Source organism: Lissotriton vulgaris, chromosome 2_1 (assembly GCF_964263255.1).
Source record: "Lissotriton vulgaris chromosome 2_1, aLisVul1.2, whole genome shotgun sequence".
Classification (NCBI taxonomy): domain Eukaryota; kingdom Metazoa; phylum Chordata; class Amphibia; order Caudata; family Salamandridae; genus Lissotriton; species Lissotriton vulgaris.
Window position 1 is genome coordinate 87953317 of NC_141687.1, and position 25923 is coordinate 87979239.

At 44.7% G+C, this 25923-nt stretch overlaps 1 protein-coding gene across 1 annotated transcript in view; it reads right to left on the bottom strand.

Moving 5' to 3' along the window:
• Positions 1-25923, bottom strand: part of LOC147729621 (uncharacterized) — a 259655-nt gene that overhangs the window by 124553 nt on the left and 109179 nt on the right. The window contains exon 10 of the mRNA XM_086954017.1: positions 823-949. Within this exon, the coding sequence (XP_086810143.1) occupies positions 823-949 (127 nt within the window). The remainder of the gene's footprint in view (positions 1-822; positions 950-25923) is intronic.

Sequence of the window (25923 nt, forward strand, 5' to 3'; positions counted from 1 at the left end):
GGGTCGGTGTATTTTCCTTGATACTTCAAGGAACACACAATTTTACCTTATAATGTAAATCCTAGAGCTTGTACATTTTACACAAGGAAGTTTAAAATCATTATTTGGAGACTAAAAATGGACATTTGGCTCAGAGGGCCTAATTATAATTTTGGCCAGAAAGCATCCGCGGTCAAAGTGAAACCTACTGGGCGGATTCCGACGTGATTCCAACAGGCTCAAGGAGCCCGTCAGTTTGTTAGATAGACCGTATAATCTTTTAAAAACGGCGGTTCCGCCCTTGGGATTATGATGTGGTTTCGGACAGCCATTTCCAACATGGAAAGGCTGTCAGAAACCAACATTGGAAGGGCCCCAGCAGGGCCCCTTACTCCCTGGCCCTCCGCAATGGGGCCTACGGGGCATCTATGATGCCAGCTAAAAATACCTGTATCATGACTGCCACACAGTGCAAGGAAGTTTACAAACTTCCATTTGTCAATAGAAGCTTGTGCTGCAGGCCTTTTCCACCTGCCACACAAGCTTCCATTGACAAGTGCAGGTTTGTCACCGCCCTATGGGTGGTCGCATCGTAATAATGCGGTTCGGAACAGCTGACCTAATATCGGGCGTTTCCTTTACGTCCACCCGACATTGTAATTAGGCCCTTCGTTTCTAGTTGCATATAGCACAATATGATATTATATTACAATTCTTCATGTGAAATTAGGTCAAAACAGTATAATGAGTGAAACTGGACGAAACTGGACCAATGCCAGTTTTATAACAGACCATACAAATGTTAGAATTGCACCTGATCACAGTGATTGAGCACAACATTACCCAGAGAAACAAATGCTTGGTGAATTTCCTGCATCACGCTTTGATAAAGTTCTTTCTGCCATTCGTGCAGGAGTTTCCACTCTTCATCCGAGAAATAAGCAGTAACGTCAAGGAATGTAACCGGTGCCTGGAAAAACATTATGTACCGCAAAATCAAACACAGTGTTAAGCAAAATAGGAAACAGAGACACCTCTTTGTTTTCACCCATTTTAACTAAGAAGGCAGCCATGTGGAAAACAGCCCCATTAAATTTGAGATGCCATGTAGTTCAAGTACAATGATAGGGCGACAATTCTAGATCTGCTGTAACGATGCTACTTTTCATAGAATAGTAACAATCACATAATACAAATAGAGATTGTCCCAAAGGTCAATAAAATCTGAGAAGCACAGCTTGAATCTCATGGGCACTTCCTTTCAACAACCAACCTTGCAAAATGACAGAGACCCTTGCAACTCAGTATGTCACGTACCAAGCAATGTTCAGCAATACAGCTTGCATGACTTTATCACCCATACACACTACTGCATATTAGGTGCACTGCAGTGGTGCTTAGCCTACTGTGTAGTAAAATACACTTGTTTTGTGTAGGCATGATACATACATACAGTTTACATTACTACTAATATTTTCACAAGCCACCTGCCACAGCTTTGCAGTTTAGAGCAGAATATTCTGTAGGTGTTGTTGCACACTGAACTTAATGATACTTGTTTTCCCTAACCCCAGAAGATAGTCAGCAGCTCTTATGGAATTCAAAAACAGATTTGCAGGTTGTCAGATTGATGAGCAGACACATTCGACCGCTAATTGTACTTGTGCTTTTTCACTACGCAAACATTGCATACCTGCAATGTCTGTCACTATTTTATATTTACTTCATGGGTAGAAAATCTGGAAGCAGTTGTTGGGTCACTGCTGTGTGGCAGGGACAATGTGACTTTCAGTGGTTCAAAACACGGTTGACCTCTTATATGGAATGTTTATACAGAATGTTCCTGCTACTACCGTAGTCTACAGGTCATAAAGGCCTTTGTATGATGCACAGATTATTGTTTTCAGCAAGCACAATGTGCACAGGATATCATCAACAAAGATCAAGTAAGCAAAGCACGCATAGCGTGCCATTAAAATATCCAACCCTGTTTTTTAGGTCTCGCCTAGGCAGCGCGCATGCGCTGCTCTAGGAAAAAAGACCTCTTGGAATAGCTCTGGACTGACTTCGGCCTATGGGTTGCTGTTACGCGCACCAGCTTACGAGCGAACCACTCGCGGGAAGCTGCAGCTGCATTAGCGGCTTTGCTTCTTTACTATGAAATTTTACCACTGTTTTTTGTTGTTGCTTTCTTAAACCGTGTCAGCGCGAAATACCACACATATGTATGATTGTACTAGACTGTGAGCGTGTAAGCGTTTATCAGTCATTTTTTTAAATATTCTCATGCTCCTTCTAGGCAGGGACTTTGTTTATAAAGTGACTTTGTTTAGGATTGTTTTCTTACCAGGATATAGCTCTGCATATTTCAGCACATTTGTTGTGCTGGAGTTCTGATTTATAGCAGAGTTCACAATGCATCATTGTAGAGATGGTACCAAAGCTTTCTTTCCAACTTCAGTTTCTAAAAATGAAGCTTGCTAGTTTCTAAGACACATTCACCTCTAAGCATCCACTCCATTTCACAGCAACTTAAGAGAGCCCTAAGCTGCTGCCTTCTAGTACATGAGCTGCCCACAGAGTGGCAACGAGACCACGCTAGGGGTGACCTTCTACCTGTCCCACACATTGCTTTTTTGCCTATGGGGTGATCATTTAACAAGCGCTATTCCGGTGACTGCACCTTTCTTTACCTTCCGCAACTAGATAAACTCGGTAGTCTTGTCAAGATCAAAATGTAGCTATTTATGAATACAGGTTAGGTTTACTTACTCAAAAGGATTTACTTGCATTAAGATTTTTGTTTAAGCAAATCTACTCACAGGGCTGGAGGTAGGCAGGAAGTGGTAGTTCTAGAGCTGAAATGCCCTGTCAGTTTGCGCACAGCCAACCGTGTTTAATTCATCACCTCCTCGCCAACCCCTTTCCACCCCGGACAAGGTTAGAAATGTATGCCTCAAAAGCGCAGCCCCTCCGAGGTAAAATGGAACTCTCCTTTTGATGAAAAGAAAGAAAAACTCTCTCTCTCACATGAAATAAATTTTATTATGTTAATTTGCCGTTCCTCAACACAGTTTCACATAAGAAAATATACACTTACATATTTGCTAATGTAAAATTGGAATTCACAAACCGCCTAGAGACTTGTAACTATCATAGGTTTCCAAGTCTATATCTGTAAACTTGTCAATTCCTCCTAACTCTGATCTCATTCTGGGTCATAGACTTGCAGGTTCAGTTTTGTTTTACATATGGTGACACTATCTTGATTATTTGTTTTGTAGCTTATAATGGTTTAATGCCGATTTTCCATTATTAATTTTTAGATCGTAGCCTAACATGCACTCTCTGATGGCGAATACAAATTGGAGACATGAAAAAGTTTACCTAGGAAGGCATTCCACTCATTGCTTGCCATAGGTTTTCCGTTTTGTCATTCACATTTGCTTGCTTTCTATGTGCTGACTTTATTTGGTTTAGCTCATGCAGCTTGTAATTGTCCCTTCCATGGAGCAGAGCCTGTTTACCATCTCTCTAATTGGCTACTTTGATACCTTTACTAGTGTCCACTTTTCAGGAACTTACTTTTTCCTTGTTGTGAAGCACTCCATGAGAGTGCATGTGTTCTTCAGCTGTTTCTGTAGTGTTCTGCGTGCTCCCCACCCATGTGTTTTAATTCCACGTTCCGCACTGTAATGGCTGGATTTTCTGTTTAGATGGGATCAGCCCCCAGGGGCCCCTGTGACCCAGCCAAAACGTACTCACCTTCCGTCCTCAGGACTCCTCTATATCCAGGCACCTGGTACCTACCTGAGGATAGGGAACTCGCAATATACAAGCTCATATTATTAAGAACACCACTAAATCTATAGGGATACTAAGAATACTCACTGATTACTAGGGATATCCATACCCTACACCACACTTATTCACATCAGTTGGTCTCGCGGCCACCCTGACCCAGACCGTTCTACCCTAGGGCAGATCTGACACACAATCTGGTGCGTCTACACACGTGGGTCTGCAGCCCCAGTGCTCTCCTTTTCCAAAGCGGTCGCGATCCTGCGAAACATACACGGTGATCTCCCTCTCACCGCTCTCATTTACACACGGGCTGCAATCCGGCAGCCCTACACACTGGTAATCCTCCCCAGTGCTCTCATTAACGCCGCATATCAACGACGACCACATTCCTATGAACACCTATACATATATATATATATATATTGGGATATTATCTCAGCTGTCTACTCGGGATGAAACTACAATGATGACTTTGGATATGGTTTCAGATTACAATGTATTACCTGTTCTTGGCATCAAAGGTCCACTCACTCCCTATTTATGTGATCACTACTCACCTGATTGGGATTACTCATCCATTCATGCAGCAATTACCTAGGAGCTATGTTTACCTTTAGTGAACAAGAATAGGGATTACACACCAGTTAGTTATAAACTGGGGGGTGTTATTTTATTACAGTAATATAAACATTAATACAAATCTAACAAAGGCTATAGGTAGAACACACCGCTTGAAAGAGAAAAGATTACACATAACAGGAACACTCCGCTGAAAGGGAAAAGATTAAGTGTAGCTAATGTGATGAAAACAATATCACCTGATTAGTGTGAAGTCTTGTTCTAGCTGTCATCTGGGTTCCTCTCTCGTCTGTGCCTTGGCTCATCTCATGCTCTCTCTCCTCTCCTGCACTCTTGGGTACACCTCTGCGCTGATCGCTCTGTCTCTGGACTCCTCTTCCCCACACGAACTGTCTCTCCACTTTGCATCTTCACTCTTTTAATAGTTCCTGCCGCTCTGATCACTGTTCATTCTGTCTCTCTTATTCGCTCTATCTCTGCGCCAATGTCCAATTCCATCTGCTCCCATAGGTTAATCCACGAGCTCTCCTCTATCTCTTCTAAAAGGCATTACTTCAGACTCCAGCTACTCACACTTCCTCCTGATAAACAACTGCTTCTGACTGCTTCCTTCAGTCTGCTTGTTATTCAACTCAGCTCTTCTCCAGATTGAACCCTCTCTCTCTCTCTGCCAACTCCACTCCACTGCTCTCCTCTCTGCTGGACTCTCCTCTGCACGACTGCCCTCTGACTCACTCTCTCCTCGACTGACTGACTCCGCCTCTGCACTTCACAAATATAGAATGCTGTTTCCTCATGGAAAGTTCCAGCCAGCTGCTTTTTCTGACCAATCCCATGCACCAGGCTCCTTGCGCTAGACGCTCCCACAGTGACCAGTCTGCTTGTTTCGTCTAGAGACTGAGCCCGGGAACAATTCCTGATTAGATTCAGCTCTGGCCGGTTCTCTCCGGTCCGCTTAGGGCGAACAACAGTTATAACTATAAACATTGCTTTTGCCCTAGAAAGCCTCTCTGCTTCCATCAAGATGGAGTCTCTCTAGCTTTAGGCCTGAAAGGGGTGAAATGCTCCTTAGCTCTGTCAGAATACCTACATGAACCATACCAATATGTCTAATATGTCAAAGCCAATAGGCAATAGACAGGTTAAAGTCAAGAATAAAGGCATATTAAGCAGCTATCCTCTTCTAGGTCTGGAAAAAGGGCTTAAAAGGGCCAACACAGGCTAAGAAGGCCTATACTAGATGCGAGCAAGAATAATGATCTATTATCACTGCTAAATAAAGCCAAAAACCCTGCCATAACATTGCACCCTAGATCCTTATCTTGCGAGCATCTTATAAACAACAACAACCATCTAAACAAACATCAACATAATCTATCCAACATAGGCTAAAAATACCTATCCTAGATGTGAGCAAGATTAAGATCTATATCACTGCTAAATAAAGCCCAAAAAACTCTGCCAACCACCCTTAGATCCTTATCTTGCGAACATCTGACAAACAATAACATCTAAATAAACAAACATCAACAAAATCTATCAACAAATCAAAACCTAAAAAACTCCCTAAAAACAATGACAACTCAAGAAAATTCCACCTGAAACTCAATTGTAGGGAATAAAAACCTAAAAACAAATCAAAGCACCCTTGACTTGAATGCTGAAAATATATCTGAGATTGGATCTGATAACAACAGAAACTAACCAAAGCATCCTCAAACTAAATGTGCCTCAACTTCTAATGATAATTGGTGAAATCTAATGATGTAGGGACTTATGTGTTGAATGAAAACAGCAAGGGGCCTAAATGGGCCTACTTCGGACAACTTAAGGCTAAATGAGGCCTACCTACAGTTGTGAACTTAAAAACTAAATGTGTTTCAACTTCTAATGAGAGAACAAGAAAGGGCCTAAATGAGCCTTACGTACTATAGGCAACTTAAGCTAATGATGACACATGAAACTATTGGTGTAGGTGCCAATATGTGAGATGAAAATAACAATAGGCCTAAATGAGGCCTACCTGCTGACATTTGTCAATTTAAAGTGAAATCTGAGAAATACAGTTGCAAGGTCTGGGCAAACATTAATATCAATCAAGGTGAAAATGTAAGAACAGTAACAAAAAAAAAAAAAAAAAAAAACATTTTAAATCACACGGTGGAACACATGTGCGCACCATCATTGAAAAAAGTCCTTCATTTGGAAAAACTATAATAGGTGACATATTCTTTTTTAAAAGTGGGGCCTGCTTATAGTAATGTCAAAATTGCAGGCCAGGGAATAAAATAACTTAGTCATAATAGGTGACACGTTTTTTGCTTTAAAAGTGGGGTCTGATTGTCCAAGGGATTATTTAATGTCCAAATTCTTCAGTGTAGGCCACCACCCTGCATCCTGGGCACTTCCTCCAATGTGGCCATCCATCACCCGGTCTGGTCTGGTCTGGTCTGGTCTGGTTCCATCATCCAAAACAATAAACTAAAATAATAACATGAAAATAAAAAGCTAAAACAAATAAAGGGAGTGGGCAGACACACGCACGCACCCCAACTGCAGCCATCCTAGAAACAAGAGAAGAAGTATCATTATTCTTGTAAAATAAAATTTTCCATTTAAAAAGCACCCCGGGTGCCTTTCATTATCGAAAAGAAAATATCCTAATTAATTAAAACATTCAAAATTTAACTTTTAGCAACATTGAGTGGGGCCTAACATACCCTAATCCTAACTAAGCCAGTCTCACCCTTCTGGGCAAGAGCCATGCTACAGTGTGAAAAAAAAAAAAAATTTGGAGTACCGCCCAAATGGTGACAGCATCAGCAGGGCACTGCAAGCCTCCCATTTTCCCAGGTCAGAGTCTGAAGAGCCAGGCCACCCCGCCCTTAAATAAACAAGCCGTGCGCGGAAGAAAATTGGATTGTAGCCCATCATAACACACTGGGACGTGATCGAAACTTGCAGAATGAAAAAAAAGTTCGTCTGCGCAGACCAGCTGGTCTTGCCAAGGTCAAAAAACAAATTTCTCCTGCCTTATTTTGCAACTAACAGAAGCTCGAATTTAACAAAAACAATTCAGTTACAGTGCATTGCCAATTAAAAAAGGTCCGTTTTTTTTTTTTTTAAAAAGACGTTTGTCCAACTAACTCAACTAAAGGCAAGACATTTCACTTATTTAGGGTCCATTTGTCAAAGATACATAATTTGTAAAACAGCATAAAAATGCAAATACATTTCAACATTGTATTTAAGTTCACATTTATAAAAACATACATTTTCATTTGAACATTTTCATTTCAAAGGCAAATAGTTGCCAGTCACTAATTAAAAGCACATGTTACCATGCACAGTCGGGCAAGATTTATTATTGTAAAACCAGCACATTCCTGTCTAGATGGAAACCCCTCACAGAAATAATTAATGAAAACAGCTCGTAGCGTGCACTCTAACGGGCTATCTTTTTAACATTTCTCTCATTTTAAAAGAACACAGCTTTCTCCGTAATTCACTGGTTGATTTATAAGCACTTCAATTCCAAGGTGAACCCACACAAATACGTAGACGCATTTCAAAAGGAATGTGAAATGAACAGAACCCTTCTCAAAACACAAGATGTTACCTTTCCGTCAAGAAACTGACAAAGCACGTAGGCTGACCAAGGAACCAAAAAAAAAAGTCAAAATCAAACCATCAAAAATCCTTAAAATAATTCACTGACTTTTATAGTCAGGTCAGATAACCATGCATGTTGACAGCATGTAAAAAATAAAGGCTGCCATCTCAACTCAAGATATTAACCCTTTGGCAGCTCAAATGGAAACATTTCCCAACGTCCATTTTTACATGGGAAAATCATTAGCACATTTCTTCACGTTTACAAAAGACACGCACATATTTTCAAAAACGTTCTCCCCAAGCACCCGAGAAAGATCCAGCTCTCTCCTGCCAAACGTAATGATAACATGCCCTGTCCAAGCCATGACCACATGGCGCTATTCACAAGCCATATTTACAAGACAAGCCTTTCACAAACAACATTTCCAAGGCGCAATGCACAAGGAACACAATAGATCAACATGAGAACATGCACCTCACAAGTCACAAAAATATGGCGCTATTCACAAGTCATATTTACAAGACAATCTTTTCACAAACCATGTATCCAAGGCGCAATGCACAAGGAACACAACAGATCAACATGAGAACATGCACCTCACAAGTCACAAAAATATGGCGCTATTCACAAGTCATATTTACAAGGAGCTATATTCAAAGAACTCCACAGATCATAGAACAATGAACACATTTCACATTGCACAGCATAAGCAGATGCAGCAAGCAATTGAATGGGCAATTTAAAAGCATTTTTTACACACATTTATACAATTGGACCATCACAAAGATGTAACTGGCTTCCTCATGTAATGTCATCCTTCAACTCTGACAGTTTAAACACCAAGATGAAAACCATTCCTTCCACCCTGAATAAACCAAATGCCATGATGAAATACAATCTCCTCACGCTGCAACTGTTCAAGCCAATAGGTCTAACAGGCTACATAAACTGCAACATTATGCCAGATGGAACTAGCGTTCAGGGCACTCCCTCAGAACACATGGGCAACTCTCTAAACACATGGCCAGGCACACAGAGTTCGTAAACTGTCCGACTACGCCAAAATGTAATGTTTGGCGCTTACTCACAACACATGGGGTCACACAGAGTTCGTAAGATGCCGACTACGCCAAAATGTAATGGCTGGATTTTCTGTTTAGATGGGATCAGCCCCCAGGGGCCCCTGTGACCCAGCCAAAACGTACTCACCTTCCGTCCTCAGGACTCCTCTATATCCAGGCACCTGGTACCTACCTGAGGATAGGGAACTCGCAATATACAAGCTCATATTATTAAGAACACCACTAAATCTATAGGGATACTAAGAATACTCACTGATTACTAGGGATATCCATACCCTACACCACACTTATTCACATCAGTTGGTCTCGCGGCCACCCTGACCCAGACCGTTCTACCCTAGGGCAGATCTGACACACAATCTGGTGCGTCTACACACGTGGGTCTGCAGCCCCAGTGCTCTCCTTTTCCAAAGCGTTCGCGATCCTGCGAAACATACACGGTGATCTCCCTCTCACCGCTCTCATTTACACACGGGCTGCAATCCGGCAGCCCTACACACTGGTAATCCTCCCCAGTGCTCTCATTAACGCCGCATATCAACGACGACCACATTCCTATGAACACCTATACATATATATATATATATATTGGGATATTATCTCAGCTGTCTACTCGGGATGAAACTACAATGATGACTTTGGATATGGTTTCAGATTACAATGTATTACCTGTTCTTGGCATCAAAGGTCCACTCACTCCCTATTTATGTGATCACTACTCACCTGATTGGGATTACTCATCCATTCATGCAGCAATTACCTAGGAGCTATGTTTACCTTTAGTGAACAAGAATAGGGATTACACACCAGTTAGTTATAAACTGGGGGGTGTTATTTTATTACAGTAATATAAACATTAATACAAATCTAACAAAGGCTATAGGTAGAACACACCGCTTGAAAGAGAAAAGATTACACATAACAGGAACACTCCGCTGAAAGGGAAAAGATTAAGTGTAGCTAATGTGATGAAAACAATATCACCTGATTAGTGTGAAGTCTTGTTCTAGCTGTCATCTGGGTTCCTCTCTCGTCTGTGCCTTGGCTCATCTCATGCTCTCTCTCCTCTCCTGCACTCTTGGGTACACCTCTGCGCTGATCGCTCTGTCTCTGGACTCCTCTTCCCCACACGAACTGTCTCTCCACTTTGCATCTTCACTCTTTTAATAGTTCCTGCCGCTCTGATCACTGTTCATTCTGTCTCTCTTATTCGCTCTATCTCTGCGCCAATGTCCAATTCCATCTGCTCCCATAGGTTAATCCACGAGCTCTCCTCTATCTCTTCTAAAAGGCATTACTTCAGACTCCAGCTACTCACACTTCCTCCTGATAAACAACTGCTTCTGACTGCTTCCTTCAGTCTGCTTGTTATTCAACTCAGCTCTTCTCCAGATTGAACCCTCTCTCTCTCTCTGCCAACTCCACTCCACTGCTCTCCTCTCTGCTGGACTCTCCTCTGCACGACTGCCCTCTGACTCACTCTCTCCTCGACTGACTGACTCCGCCTCTGCACTTCACAAATATAGAATGCTGTTTCCTCATGGAAAGTTCCAGCCAGCTGCTTTTTCTGACCAATCCCATGCACCAGGCTCCTTGCGCTAGACGCTCCCACAGTGACCAGTCTGCTTGTTTCGTCTAGAGACTGAGCCCGGGAACAATTCCTGATTAGATTCAGCTCTGGCCGGTTCTCTCCGGTCCGCTTAGGGCGAACAACAGTTATAACTATAAACATTGCTTTTGCCCTAGAAAGCCTCTCTGCTTCCATCAAGATGGAGTCTCTCTAGCTTTAGGCCTGAAAGGGGTGAAATGCTCCTTAGCTCTGTCAGAATACCTACATGAACCATACCAATATGTCTAATATGTCAAAGCCAATAGGCAATAGACAGGTTAAAGTCAAGAATAAAGGCATATTAAGCAGCTATCCTCTTCTAGGTCTGGAAAAAGGGCTTAAAAGGGCCAACACAGGCTAAGAAGGCCTATACTAGATGCGAGCAAGAATAATGATCTATTATCACTGCTAAATAAAGCCAAAAACCCTGCCATAACACGCACTCATGTCTTTTTCTGCTTTGCTGCCCCCCCCTTCCTTCCCTGAAGCTTCTAACTGCCCCTTTAGCTCTGCTGCTTTTCCCCCACACACCATCCCTTCCTTGCAGCTGTTGCTCTCTTTCCCTGCACTGCCATTGTTGCTTTTTCCCTGCCTACCTGTCCTCTGTTGCCGCTGTTGCTTAGTGCCCGCCCAGCCTCCTTCGGTGGCAGTTAGTAGTAGACCTCCACCCTCCCTCAGTTGGTGCTTCATAATCTGTTGCTGCTTAGTACCAGCCCAGTTTGGTTACCTAGAAGGGTAAACCCAAAAACGTCACTTGACCTGGGGAATAGAGCAGTACATTAGAACAATGGTGCCAGTACACGATTGTATAAAAGAACCACAAAGTTACATTGAGTTAAACAAAAAATTTAAAAAAACTCTTATTCTTGATGTACAGTGTTGTTTAATCACACGGAAAACCAGTAGTTTATTTCATTCGCTGACACTTTTTAAAGCAGTGCCCCAGGGAGGTAGGGTGAGGTATGGTGAATGAATTGAGGATAAGGAAGTGAGTAAAACAGTGTACAATTCACGTAATCAATTATTTTACAAAACAGAAATGGGGCTCATACAAGAGGCGACTGATGGTAACCCACCCTTACTCCCTCTCCTACACTTCTGTCCTGAGGTAAGGGACACACCACTATCACGGGGTCGGACCGTCGACATCTACCACACTAGCCAGTTCTTCTTTTGCCTAGATATCATACAACAGTAAAAAAGGTGCCAGTTGTATTCGAAAGGATAGGGTAATCACGCCAAGTTCACTATGACACATGGTGGCTGGGGTACTTTGTGGAAGGGTCAGCAGGCGTTTCAAGAACATATTTTCCGCTCGCTGAAGGCCTAAAATATTGCATGAGCCACAGACTCCAGCACTATATACAGTGGCAGCGCACGTTCGAGCCTTGTAAATCTCAATTATTACATTTAAAGGGTGTGAGTCTAATTTTTCAGCAAATCTAAAAATGGATTCCAGATTTTCATCAAAACGCCTAATCCTGGTCTCCATTAACTGCAGCCATGCGCTTTTTGAGTAAAAAAGAACTGCAAAATAAGAAAAAGTGGGCACATTCTCACTGCCTATAAAAAATTTCTTTACAGTGGTAAAATGTTTACCCAGCACCATGATCTGAGATTTTGCAACATTAGTCTTGAGGCAAAGGTCACTCATAAAATTGTTAAAACCAATTAAAAGCCGTTGCAACCCCACCACATGTCGAGACATTAAAACACAGTGGTCTGCATATAATAAATCCAGTAATAACCGTCTGCCTATCTGGGGAGCATTCACGTGATTATTTAGAATAGAATTTTCCAGATCATTTATATAAAGACAAAATAAAAATGGGGCAAGCACACAGCCCTGGTGGACTCCACGGCTCATTTTAATTGAGGCGGTTAAGTTCCTCGCCTGTTCCATATCGGACCCTCCCGGTGACCACCTGATGCATAGCAGCTATGAACTGCACAATCGATGGTTCTATTCCCATCACCGATATCTTCTCCCAGAGCTTTCCTCTCTGCACCCAGTCAAAGGCAGATGTCAGGTCCATAACCCCTAAATAAAGGGAACCCAGCTTAGCTAAAGTGTATTTGCCTATGACCAGATGCAGATTGAGGCACTGTTTAACTGTACCCAGGCCTCTCCTAAAACCATATTGGATGTCAGAGAGCTTGCTGTTCTCTGTTAACCAAACTTCCAGTCTTTCTAAGATTACTCTGCCCATGATTTTACAGGTGCAGTCAATCAAAGATATTGGCCAGTAACATTTCGGATCAGCCATATTGCCCTTTTAAAAAAATGGGGACTATTGTCACAGTTCTCCAGGAGTCAGGAGGCTCTTGAGCTGCACAGCAGCTTAAAATATTTGTTAGTAGAGGAAGCCAAAGGCGTGTGTTGGCCAGAAACAAATCTGCGGTGATGCCGTTAGGGCCAGAGGACTTATTCCTCACAGTCTGACTAAAGGCCCTCTCTACCTCGTCTAATGTCGGAAGTGCAATATTTAATGCCACAAGATTAATATTGATACTAAAAACAGGATCATTAGAAGTTTTATCCAGATTTGAGAAATGCTCCACCCAAGTCTCTGGCATAATTGCCACATCAATTTTGCCATTGTTATTTGCATTGAAATAATCCTACTTAACAGTTTGCCAGAAAACTTTAGTCTCTGCTCTGGCAGGCTATGTGCAGTTGTTCCCAAGCTTCCTGTCTAATTTCTAGCTAGCCTTTCTGTAGTGGTTTCTATAGTCACAACTTGGCTCCTGAGAGCAGTGACTGGACAGCATTTACTGCTGTCGGAAATCAGAAATTTACACGTTTACCTATGGGGTATAAGAATAACCCCAGGCTTTTGCTACATGTGTTGTGTCCTTGTTAGACAGCATAGATCCTGATGCGTTCTCGTACGTTGATGATATTTATCTGACGGACGATGAGCGGGTGCCACATCTTGTTTGAGTCAATAGCATTATTTTTTTTGCCAACTATGGATATAAATTACATTTTGCCAAATCACACATCGCTCATTATGCAGTGTTATTTCTGGACTGCAAGCTCAAAATGAAGGTCGGGGTTGGCCCCCTACTTTCTGAAGAAATGTGCACAATTGCGATCTCCTTCTACACTGAAAAAACGTCAGTATTTGCAGGGATTTTTTAATTTTGGGAGGAGCTACATTCCTGATTATGCCCAGCGTATCAAACGCTAAATGCATTTATACACCAACCTTTTCTTCGTCCAGCTGGCTTCTGGAACATACCTCAATTCTGCAATCAGATTTGCTTGCTACTAACTTCTTGTTGACGCGTGACAATACCAACAACCTGGTAATCCGTATAGTACCGAGGACGGTGGTTTTCACTAACGTGCCGTTCAATGAGGGAGACACAGTACCTATTACATACAAGTCACATTTACACACTTCATCTGAAATGCGATTTTCAAATATTGAGAAACTTTTGACAGCGGTCCAACTGGAGATTCTGAAAGAACACACGCTGGTGCAAGAAAAACACATTCTTTTGGTCACACCTCTCCCTGCTTTAGAAGAGGTGACTAAGGCAAATGTACTAAGCTCTAAGGCATTAAGGGCCAGATGTAGGTAAGTAACATTTACCGATTCTTAATTACCGAAAATTAACGAATTTTACCGATTCGGTAATTAAGAATCGGTAAATGTGAGGGGTGGGTATGTAGGGAATCCAGATGTTCCCTTTTACCGAATCGGTAAAGCCTATGGATTCCTATAGGCTTTACCGATTCGGTATTTACCGAATCGGTAAATACCGAATTTCACAAGGGTGCAGGGGGTGTCACTTTGACACCCCCTGGCACCCCCTAAACAGGATTGGGTGCCATGTGGCAGGCATACAAGCCCTAGGGGCAGGTCTGGCTGCCACATGGCATAGGTGTGCATGCACACATGTGCATGCACACCGGAATCAGTATTTTACCATGAAGTTGGATTTCATGGTAAAATACCGATTCGTTAAGGCCTTTGGGACTCAGAAGAGTCCCACCTACATATGGAATTTACAGAATCGGTAAAATTACCAATTCGGTATTTTACCGAATCGGTAATTTTACCGATTCTGTAAATGTTGATTTACCTACATGTGGCCTTGGATTTAGGCCCCTACATACCGATTGGCCATTTACCGGTCGGTAACGGCCGAAATCGGCCGTTACCGGTCGGTAAATGGCCTGAAACGGCCCCCTACATCGGGCCCTAAATCCCCGTAGGATACAATGGGCTACATCTTTGATCGGCGGATGTCACGTTTATCTTTGACCCGCTCTTCAGACACAGGAGTTTTTACAGTATGAACATGTTCATCCTCCTCCACTGTCGTTGCATCCTATAGATGCTATACCGATGGCTAGCCTCAACCAGCAATCAATTCCAAATGCGCTTATTCAGCAGATTGTGCTATTGTGGCTGCTACAATTGTCAATGGTAAATTCAAGTCTTCCATAGTGCATACGCAGGCGCTTGGGGACTGTACAGCACAATTGGCAGAGCTGTGTGCTCTTGTTCTAGCTCTTGAGCTTGCTAATCCTAGTGTGAACACTCCTATTGTATGTATTTCTTAATGCTGTGTTCAGTCTTTTAATGACAACATACTCTTTTGGACACAAAATGACTACAGAGACTCTAAAGGCAGAGCAATAAAGCATAAAATACTTTGGGTTATAGCGGCGGAACTTAAAAAACATCTCCCACTCACACATCAGCATGTGGGAGCACACGCTCTTGGTAATTCTTTGGAAGATGAAGCAGCCAAGTCTGCAGTAGCCATGTGTTTCATACCAGCAGTTACAAGGTCAATGACTAAGATTGATAATAAAATGTTGGCAGCTATTGATGCGACACAGAATGGTACTACTCCTCTGCAGGGTTTCCCTTCGAAGTGTCTTTATGACTGATCTCCCGAACAAGTTCCTTATGCTAAGATTCCAACGGTTGGGGATCAGCTGATTCCCAAAAAGGACCGCAGATCTGCTTTGTTCATTGCCGCACACAAAGGTATGGCTTCTGCACATGCTGGTGTGTCTGAGACGGTGTCCATCCTACAGCAACATTACTGGTGGCATGGTTTATATAAACAGACCTGTAATTATTACTTTCATGTGCCATGTGTAAACAAATTAAGCCTTCTAAGGTCTCACGTCCACCACAAACACAGCATTGTATTTCCAATCGGCCTTTGGCTGTGTGTATCTTGATCACTGCGGTCCTTTCTCTTCTGATACTGCATACAAATATGTCTTGGTTGCAGTTTATTTGTGCACTAGATTCCTTCGGGGATGGCCACAACGCAGTGCTGACGCTCAAAATGTCATCAGAGATTTGCAAGTCTTTATCTGAATGTTTGCCTGTGACACCTTCTATTCTGATCAAGGTCCAGCATTGGCCTCGAAGGCGTACAAGGACGCAATGATGTTGATGGGGGTGCAGGTGCAGTTTTCATCTCCATACAAGTCTGAGGGCAATTCCATAGTGGAGCGAATGAACCGTGACTTTAAGCAATCTTTGACAGTTAGAGTCTTAGGTACTGGCAGGAACTGGCTGGCTCATTTGTATGGAGTTCCACGTGCACTAAACAATATCCCTAGACGATCTCTGGGTGGGCGGACGCAATACGAAATGCTCTTTGGCATTAAAATGCTTGTGCCAGACCTTGATGGTCTAGATGTTGTGGCGGCTGCCACAACCTTTGCGTAGATAATCATTCTAATATGTTACAGGACCTACAAAAGTCCAATGATAGCTACACAACAGAACATTTACCCTCCTCCAATGATACAGCACTGCTGACTCAGGTGGCCGGCTGGCTTCTTAAGATTGGAGATCTGGTACGAGAAAAGTTGGAGAACAAAAAAGAATTTGGTCCCTCTTATAGTGCACCGGTTCCAGTGCTTGGATTGAAGGGTACTCGTATAGTCATTTTATCACCTTTACCTGTCTGCAAAGAGAACAGATACATCTCAGTGGACAATTTCAAGTTACACCGTCTGGCCGATTCTGAATAGTGTCACGCCTGCAGTTTCGTGCACACAATTTCATTGAATTCGATGACTTTTTCCTCTTCCACCAGTGCCCATGTGATTGAGGGAGTGATGGACACTACTATTGACCTTATGCCTGCTCTGCCTCCATCATCTTCCACTAGAGACGTTGAGTATACTTACCCTACATATGAGTCTAACATTGAAATGCCGAACAGTCCTCAACACCATCACCCTGATCCTACCCGACTGCTAGCGGTTACTTTGGAGATCATGCCAGCTTCTCATCTGACTCATCCTCCTCGTCTTCCAATTTTAAATTTCCAGACAGATTTCTGGCACTACATACATTGTAAAACCCACATGATGATGGACGGAATGTTGCACAATGGCAGAACATTCACCCCCAGTCACAGATCTGGGTTTAATCCATTTTTATTTTGCTCACCAAGCCACCCCAGTTAAGACATGGTCATATGCAAATCAGTCTTGGCCCTGTGCCTCATGGGAATAGTCCAGCACGAACTGCCAAGACATGTCTTCCCTGGACCGGAATCAAACATCCTAGAAACGGTTTCTGGCTATCAGCTGTCTTGAGCCAGGATAGCTTGACTGCAGTGGCGTAGTGAGCACAGGACCCACTTCTGGGCAAAACACACAACACAAGATGATGAACGGAATGCACTACAAACATTGTCCCATATCATGAAACGTGATAAAACTCTAGTGAACATTTCAGCTTTGCCTGTTGCAAATGGCATTGTGTGGGATAAAGACGCTTTGGAAATCCACGGTCCAACGGAAGTCCTTAACAAACCATACATGTTTTGCGTCTCCTTAGGAGATGTGGTAACAAAGGACATACATTCCGATGATTGGGATGTGCAGGCTGTAGATTCATTGTTTTCTGATTTGAAATTTTATGCAGCTTTTGATGCTGAAGATTTGTATTTAAATTCTGCCAATTATGCTGATTTATTCTGTTATTAACATTATGGGCATCATTACTTGCACAAAACAAACATGTTAAGACCTACCTTTAATTACACCCAAATAAAACATTGTCCGACTCCCATTAAAGGGAGTTCTAAAACACCTCGGGATAGGTTCACTTATTTTACCGATTATAACACGTCTAATTCAGGATCATATTTCTTTAAATTACATTACTATTCGCACCCCAAATTTATCCTAACCCATACTAAATTAATCTAGAACGCTTCGTTTAGAACGGAATTGGCCAAACAGGGCTAAGAACACTGGAAAGATACCATTGATTTAAAATCAATTTGGGGCACTAAGGCTTGGCGGGTTCAGGGTACTGAATCACTTCATTGTGCCTGCCTTATTCCGGCACAAATTTTATTTTTAAATAATACAGTGCACGAAAGCACTTGTTTTGGCATGGCAACTGCTAAAAATTTAAATATCCCATCCATACCATCCTTAGCGGAATATAATGATTGGCGCTCACATACTAATTATACAAATACTGTATTACCCAGTCTTTGTTTGAAATGACACTTTCAATATCTCTGAGATTGACCAATCAAGTTGGTTGTTATGGCAAACAAGTTCATATGCATGTCAATTACGTTTTATAATATAACACACAGTTTCACACAATTAAAACCTGATCCATGTTTTCCAAATTCACATACAGTCACGACATATTCTGTGGGTAAATTGTGCCAACAATGGTTGGAGCATTCCCCTTTGTCATCAGTGAAACAACACGTGTCACTCTTATCGAGCGACATCAATTTGGCTGATATTATCTTGGGTCCTAGAACACCTAGAAATAAAAGATGTATTTACGAGGCGTACAATGAAATTCGGAAACTTTTGCAGAAGCAAGCTTTTCGTCTGCGTGAAATTGATAAAGCAAAATTGGAAAAAGTTGTTGCTGTGGTCGATAATAGCATCAGTACACTGTCCTCACATATCTACACCTTCGATAATATTGTTTCATCTGTTATTGATATTGTTCAGAATGATGCATCTGTGTTCTATCATGGTCAAAATCAATTAAGATCAGTTATGCAGTGTGCATGGACATTAAAGACTCTCAAAATGGGAAAAGTCCCTTCGGGATTATTTAAATGCTTCTGCTTTGTTCTTACCATTTAATCTGACAAATAAACAGAAATGTATGTCCATGAAAGATGCTACATACACCCTATTACATATCAAATAGTTAGAACCGTTGCCACTTTCTGTGGTAGAAACGGATTTGGCTGATTGGTTAATTCTTGGTGTTATATCTCTACCTTTCTCACGGTTTCAATTTAAATCATGTATGAAACATTTGCCGATAACCCACTTTGAACCCCTAGGTCATGCATTTCTACATGAATTATGGTCCCTTCCTTTCACGTACAGATGTCAACGGGAGTATAAGGAAGTTTTCTTCACAGGGGAGGACTGCGATTCCACAGTAGGACATTCCTTAGTTTGTAAACACGTTAAGTTGCATGGCGCATGTAATGTATCTGTGCCTAATCTCCCATCCCATCAATAATTTCCGCTTTTACCTTGCTTACTAATGTCAGTTATCTTATTTTGAACAACCACGACTGCTGTGGTTTACGGGCGGGTATCCTGCATTTAGTAACTGTTTCACAACGCGTTACTGGAAGCACATGGTAAAGTAGAAAGTTCAATGTGGCCTTTCATTCCAACTTTGAAAACAGATTTCAACAAATTGAGCAGGCTCAAAGCGCTATTGTTTGAACAAGAAGTGGCCCTCACTTCATCTCGTGTGACCTTCAATTTGCAGGTGGCTAGAACATCCAGCGAGATTCAGTCACTTCTGAACACTAACCTCCCACTTAATTTTGGGGTGCTTATACACCAAATATTTAATGTGTATGATACCAAAGGCATTGCTCATTTTTTAGGTCGAGCAGACCTACCCTCAATGCGTGAGCATTGATGGTGTCTGCTTCAGACCTAATGTTACCCGTATTTGGGAATGTGGACACGAGAGGGTGCACGAGCGCAGATTTGCTCAGATTTGACCTCGTGAGCGCGCACGTCGCCATGCCCCTCTTGTGCCTTACATTCCCGTGCTCACACAGCCAGCCCCCACACCCCTGCACACAGGCACACGTACACACAGGCAGGCGCACACACACAGGTACAACACACGTAGGCACATACAAGCGCACCCGCCGCCCCCCCCCCCGACCCCCCCCTGCCGCCCGCCGCTCCCCCGCCCCCCGCTTACATACACACACCAACACGCACACACACACTCCCAACCCCGCTTACCGGGCACACGCATGGCTTCCATCACTGGGGGGGTGGGGGGGCACCGGCAATGTGCCCCGAGGCCCCCCCTCACCGGGTCTGCTATACTCTTCCCTGTCTCACAGCACTCCTCAAGTACAGTGGGCGAAGACTGCAGGCGCCGCCACTGTCACGAGCCGCAGGCGCCGCCACTGTCACGAGCCGCAGAGAACGCCAACGTGCACGCTCACGGCGTCACGCTCCTGCCCTCTCACGTCTCTTCTGCGCTCCAGGCCGACGTGCGCCAAATACAGGAAAAAAACAACAGAACCTCAACTGCGTGCGCCAGTTTTATTTATTTCATTTACGTACTTGGTTTCTACATGAAGTACGTTTGCTCTTATTTATTAAAACTCGGCTTGAACTTTGATATTGTTTAGCTTCTAACTGTTTTGTTAAGTGAACTTTGCTACACCCTCACCGTATATCATCAAAGAGGTAAGGGTGGGGTTGGAAGGGAGAGTGGGAGGGGGTAGATCTAGCTATAAGGTCCCCACAGAAGTCCCGGCGATGTTCTTCTTCGGTCGGGACAGAGGGATGTCGTCGACTAGGCATACAGGTCGTGCAGCGTTTCCTCGTCGAACTGGGCTGACATTCTAGCATTTTAGGCGCTACAAAGAGTCTTACGGCCCGAGTTTGAAAATAATGCTGATAATATAAACAAAACACCTTATGCTTGCCATGCACAACAAGCAGCAAAGTTAAATGAAAATAAGTTAAATGAGCTCACATTTAAAAACACACATCTGTGCTGTCCGATTCTATTTCCAACACCGTGTTTCGAGAAACGAAAAAGGATCAAGTGTCAGGCCCGATAACGCACCCTCCACTAGCATTCCACACACTCCCATTTACCAAAAATACCCGAGACTCATCGCCGCAATTAACCTCTGCCCTTAGCACAGAGGTCAGTCCGTACCCGGTCCCAAAAAAACGAAAGAACAAGAAACATGTGTTAGGCTCGCTGAACGCACTGCACCCTGTATTAGCATTCCACAAGCTCTCATTCACCTAATCTACGCAAGACACAGCGTTGCATGCACCCCTGCCCTCAGCACAAAAGTCAATCCACAACACAATCAGTGCTGCATATAGGGTGACCAACTGACGTAGGTGCAAATTCAGGACGGTGAGCGTAAAAATTCACCGTCCCTGGTCCCCCGGTGACAGGCTCACTCGATAGGCGCACTTATCTGCTGCATGCAGCATGAATCCATATTGTTTGATCTCTCCATGGCAACTGTTCATGAGCCGCGTCAGTGTGCGGGAGGTGCAAGGGGCGCATGGGAATTGTAGTTCCGCTCTCACATTATTTTCAAATGACTTTTAAGATAGATCACATGACAATCAATCTTTTATAGATGAGGCGTGTTTGCAGAAGAATAGATTGTTGCCCTACCTGCCTACCATCTTCATTTCCGTAAATTAGGGACTGACTGTCATTCAGAATTGGCACTATATAAGGTTTTTGAAGTGGCAAATTATTTCCTGTTTTAAGTGCACTCCGTTTTAGAATTTGTGTGAAGTAAAATCCTCCTTTACTTCCTTCGATCTTCTTTAGAAATGTACTGTTTAGGGCACGTAGCCCATGCAGCAAAATTAGTATTTATTTCAAATGTGCCACTTTCGTGTTTTAAACCAGTGTTGTAACCAGTGTGTCATGGTCCCTAGTGCAAGCACGTTTTGGTCGTTCGCCCCTGGTGCCACTGCGACCGCTGCACCATTGATAGCTACAATGCGTAAAATCAGTGCAAAGTACAACTGAATCAGCTGCCATGCTATGTCACTGATTAGTCCCACAACTATGTTTACATTGTATGCTTGGCTTCCACATGTCATGAGTACACAAGCCAGATTTGTAATAAACTACAGTTAGTTTTGTCTAGACCAGTGCTTCCCAAACTATTTAGAACCACAACCCAAGTTTTTAGAACATTTGTGATCCACTTAGCTTTAATGGACGTGAGGTGGGGGTAGGAGGAGGGGGGGGCGACTTTCTACTGCCAAAATAAAATCGGATTCCTGCAATTGCGACCCCTGCTGGCTGGTGCATGGGGGAACTCTGTGCATTGTCAAGGAGTTGCTTGTGGTACCACTATCATGCAAGTCAGGTAGAACATAATCAGATTTTTGAGCCCAATGGACTTTGTTCGACTTATGCAACACACACTAATGTATAGGTGTAGCCAGGGCTATTGGAATTATGCGATTCAGCAGCGTTTTCCCCAGAATTATGGATCTGCGCTTAATCCATCATCCGTGGAATTATCTGCCTTTTTAACAAACAAAATTGTTTCTACCCCAAACAGATCCAAATTTTGCTAAAATTATGGGGACCCGTGCTGCTGTGCAATGGTAGGTCGTTTACAAAGGTTGACTGGTCTGCTTTCAGTTGCTTATTACTTTATTTGGATGTTAAACTGGTACTAACGCATACATTGTTAACATATGAAACAAGCATTTGCTATGCAATAGGTCTCTCATTTGCGAGAGTTGGAGCTATTGGCATTGTAAATGACACTGCCTTTTATTAATTTGTTTTGAAAACCTACAAGTGGTGCATAAACACACACTTTGTACAGTCCTTGCTTACGAGAAGCATGGCTTGCAGTAAAGGAGACTACCAGCCTTGCTTCTCATAAGCAAGGACTACAAGTACAAAGTGCTTGTTTAGGCACAGCTTGCAGGTTTTCAAACGCATAAATAAAAGGCATTGTAATTTTTTTTTAATGCAACTTCATGGATTCCACATTTTTCATGCTTGTTTTTTTCGCAGTGTTGTTTAATGTTGTTTCGACTAATGTGCACACATTCACTTACATCTGTTTTTGCTTGAAAGAATGATCCACACCCCCCCACACACACAAACTCCCACCACACACACCCCACCCCACCACCCCCACACCCCCCCACACAAACCCCCACACAATCCCTCCCACACATCCCACACACACATCCCACACACACATCCCACACACACTCCACACACCCCCACCACACCCCCACACACCCACACGCCCACACACACGCCCACACACACGCCCACACACACACCCACACACACAACCCCACATAATTACACTGCACTCAATGCAACATACACTCCAAATACCACTCAGTGCCACATAATTACATGCCATATATTTACACTGCACTCAATGCAACATACACTGTAAATACCACTCAGTGCCACATAATTACACTCCACATAATTACACTGCACTCAATGCAACATACACTCCTAATACCACTCAATGCCACATAATTACATGCCACACAATTACACTCTACTGAAAACAACATACACTCCACACAATACCACTCAGTGCCACATAATTATATGCTACATAATTACACTGCACTCAATGCAACATACACTCCAAATACCACTCAGTGCCACATAATTACACAGCACTCAATGCAACATACACTCCAAATACCACTCAGTGCCACATAATTACACAGCACTCAATGCAACATATACTACCAAATACCACTCAGTGCCACATAATTACACGGCACTCAATGCAATATACACTCCAAATACCACTCAGTGCCACATAGTTATATGCAACATAATTGCACTGCACTCAATGCAACATATACTACCAAATACCACTCAGTGCCACATAATTACACAGCACTCAATGCAATATACACTCCAAATACCACTCAGTGCCACATAGTTATATGCAACATAATTACACAGCACTCAATGCAACACACACTCCATACAATACCACGCAGTGCCACATAATTATATGCTACATAATTACACAGCACTTAATGCAACATACACTCCAAACAATACCACTCAGTGCCACATACTTACACACCACATAATTACACTGCACTCAATGCAACATACACTCCAAACAATACCACTCAGTGCCACATAATTACACGCCAAATAATTACACTGGACTCCATGTAACATACACTCCAAATAACACTCAGTGCCACATGATTACACTGCACTCAATGCAACATACACTCCAAATACCACTCAGTGGCAGATAATTACACGCCACACAATTACACCCTCCTGGTCGCTCCTCCTGCCGCACGGTCCCCGTGTGCCAGGGCCTCCCTCTGCCTGCCGCCTCCTGCCAGGTCCTCCCGCTGCCTACCTGCCTGGTCCCCCTGCTGCCTGCCTCCAGCCCCAGGCCAGCCTCGCACGTTCCGCGTGCTTGGTCCCCTTGCTGCCGGCAGCCTGATCCCCGACCCTGCCATTGCACGGTCCCCGGGGGCAGGGTCACCCTACTGCCGACCCGACCCTTGCCCCTGCCCCCTGCCGGCTAGGGTCAGCCCTCAGGCCTCCCCCTCGCCGCTCCGCCGTTTTTTTTTTCCCGACGATCCTACCCCCACCCCTCCTCCCCCCGCCGCTCACTTCCCCCCCTCCCCGCCACTGCCCCCCTGCGGCCTGCCCCCTCTTCCCTCTGCTCGCCCCTGATTAGCCTCCCCGCTCCCGCCTCCCAGCGGCACCTCCCTCACACTCGCACACATAAGGCAGGGACCACACGGCAGTGAGCCATGACCCTCCTGGTCGCTCCTCCTGCCGCACGGTCCCCGTGTGCCAGGGCCTCCCTCTGCCTGCCGCCTCCTGCCAGGTCCTCCCGCTGCCTACCTGCCTGGTCCCCCTGCTGCCTGCCTCCAGCCCCAGGCCAGCCTCGCACGCTCCGCGTGCTTGGCCCCCCTGCTGCCGGCTGCCTGACCCCCGACCCTGCCATTGCACGGTCCCCGGGGGCAAGGTCACCCTACTGCCGACCCGACCCCTGCCCCTGCCCCCTGCCCCCTGCCCGCCGCCTGCTAGGGTCAGCCCTCAGGCCTCCCCCCTCGCCGCTCCGCCGTTTTTTTTTTTCCCGCCGATCCTACCCCCACCCCTCCTCCCCCCACCGCTCACTTCCCCCCCCTCCCCGCCGCTGCCGCCCTGCGGCCCGCCCCCTCTTCCCTCTGCTCGCCCCTGATTAGCCTCCCCGCTCCCGCCTCCCAGCGGCTCCTCCCTCGCTCCACCCCCCAAACAACGCATTTTATGGCGGAGTCCACGCGTAAGCGCAGCGTGCACGCGCAGCAGGCGAGCCCTAAGCGCGCCGAAGGTGCGCCAAAGGTAAGCCCGTCTGCGCCCGTCCGCGCCTGGACCGCGTCCAGTGCCAGGACCCCTGGTCCCCGCAGACCCCAGCCCGCCCGCCGTACATACGACGCCGCCCCCCTCAATGCCGGCCGAGTCCCGGGCTGCTACCGAGCCACCCCGAGACGCACCCACGGACCCTTCTGCTGCAACTCCTGCAAGTTCACCTGCTTCCGGACCTGCACTACTCCAGCACCAACCAAGACCAAGACGAGCAACAGCAGCAGCCACCTGAAATGCATCCTGCTCAACACCCGCTCCGTCCACAGGCAATCCATCGAGATCTGGAACCTACTCGACACCACAGCCCCAGACGTCGCCTTCTTCACGGAAACCTGGATGAACGCCTCCTCAGCGCCCGCCATCGCCATCGCCATCGCCATCCCAGACGGCTACAAGATCATCCGAAGGGACCGCATCAACCACACCGGAGGAGGCATCGCCATCATCCACAGGAACACCATCCGTACTACGACCCACACCGACGACACCCTCGCAACCGCCGAGCACCTACACTTTCAGGTCCACATCAACCCCAAGACCACCCTCAGAGGCACCCTCATCTACAGACCCCCGGGACAACGCACACAATTCAGCGAAGACATCGCCGACTTAATCAGCCCACACGCCCTCTGCTCCGCTGACTGCATCCTCCTAGGGGACCTCAACTTCCACCTGGAGAACAACAACGACCGCAACACCACCACCCTGCTGGACAAACTTGCTAACCTCGGACACAAGCAACTGGTGACCACCCCCACCCACTACGCCGGACACACACTCGACCCCGTCTTCTCTTCCAGCAAGGACATCGCCTTCAGCCACGCCACCGGACTCCAC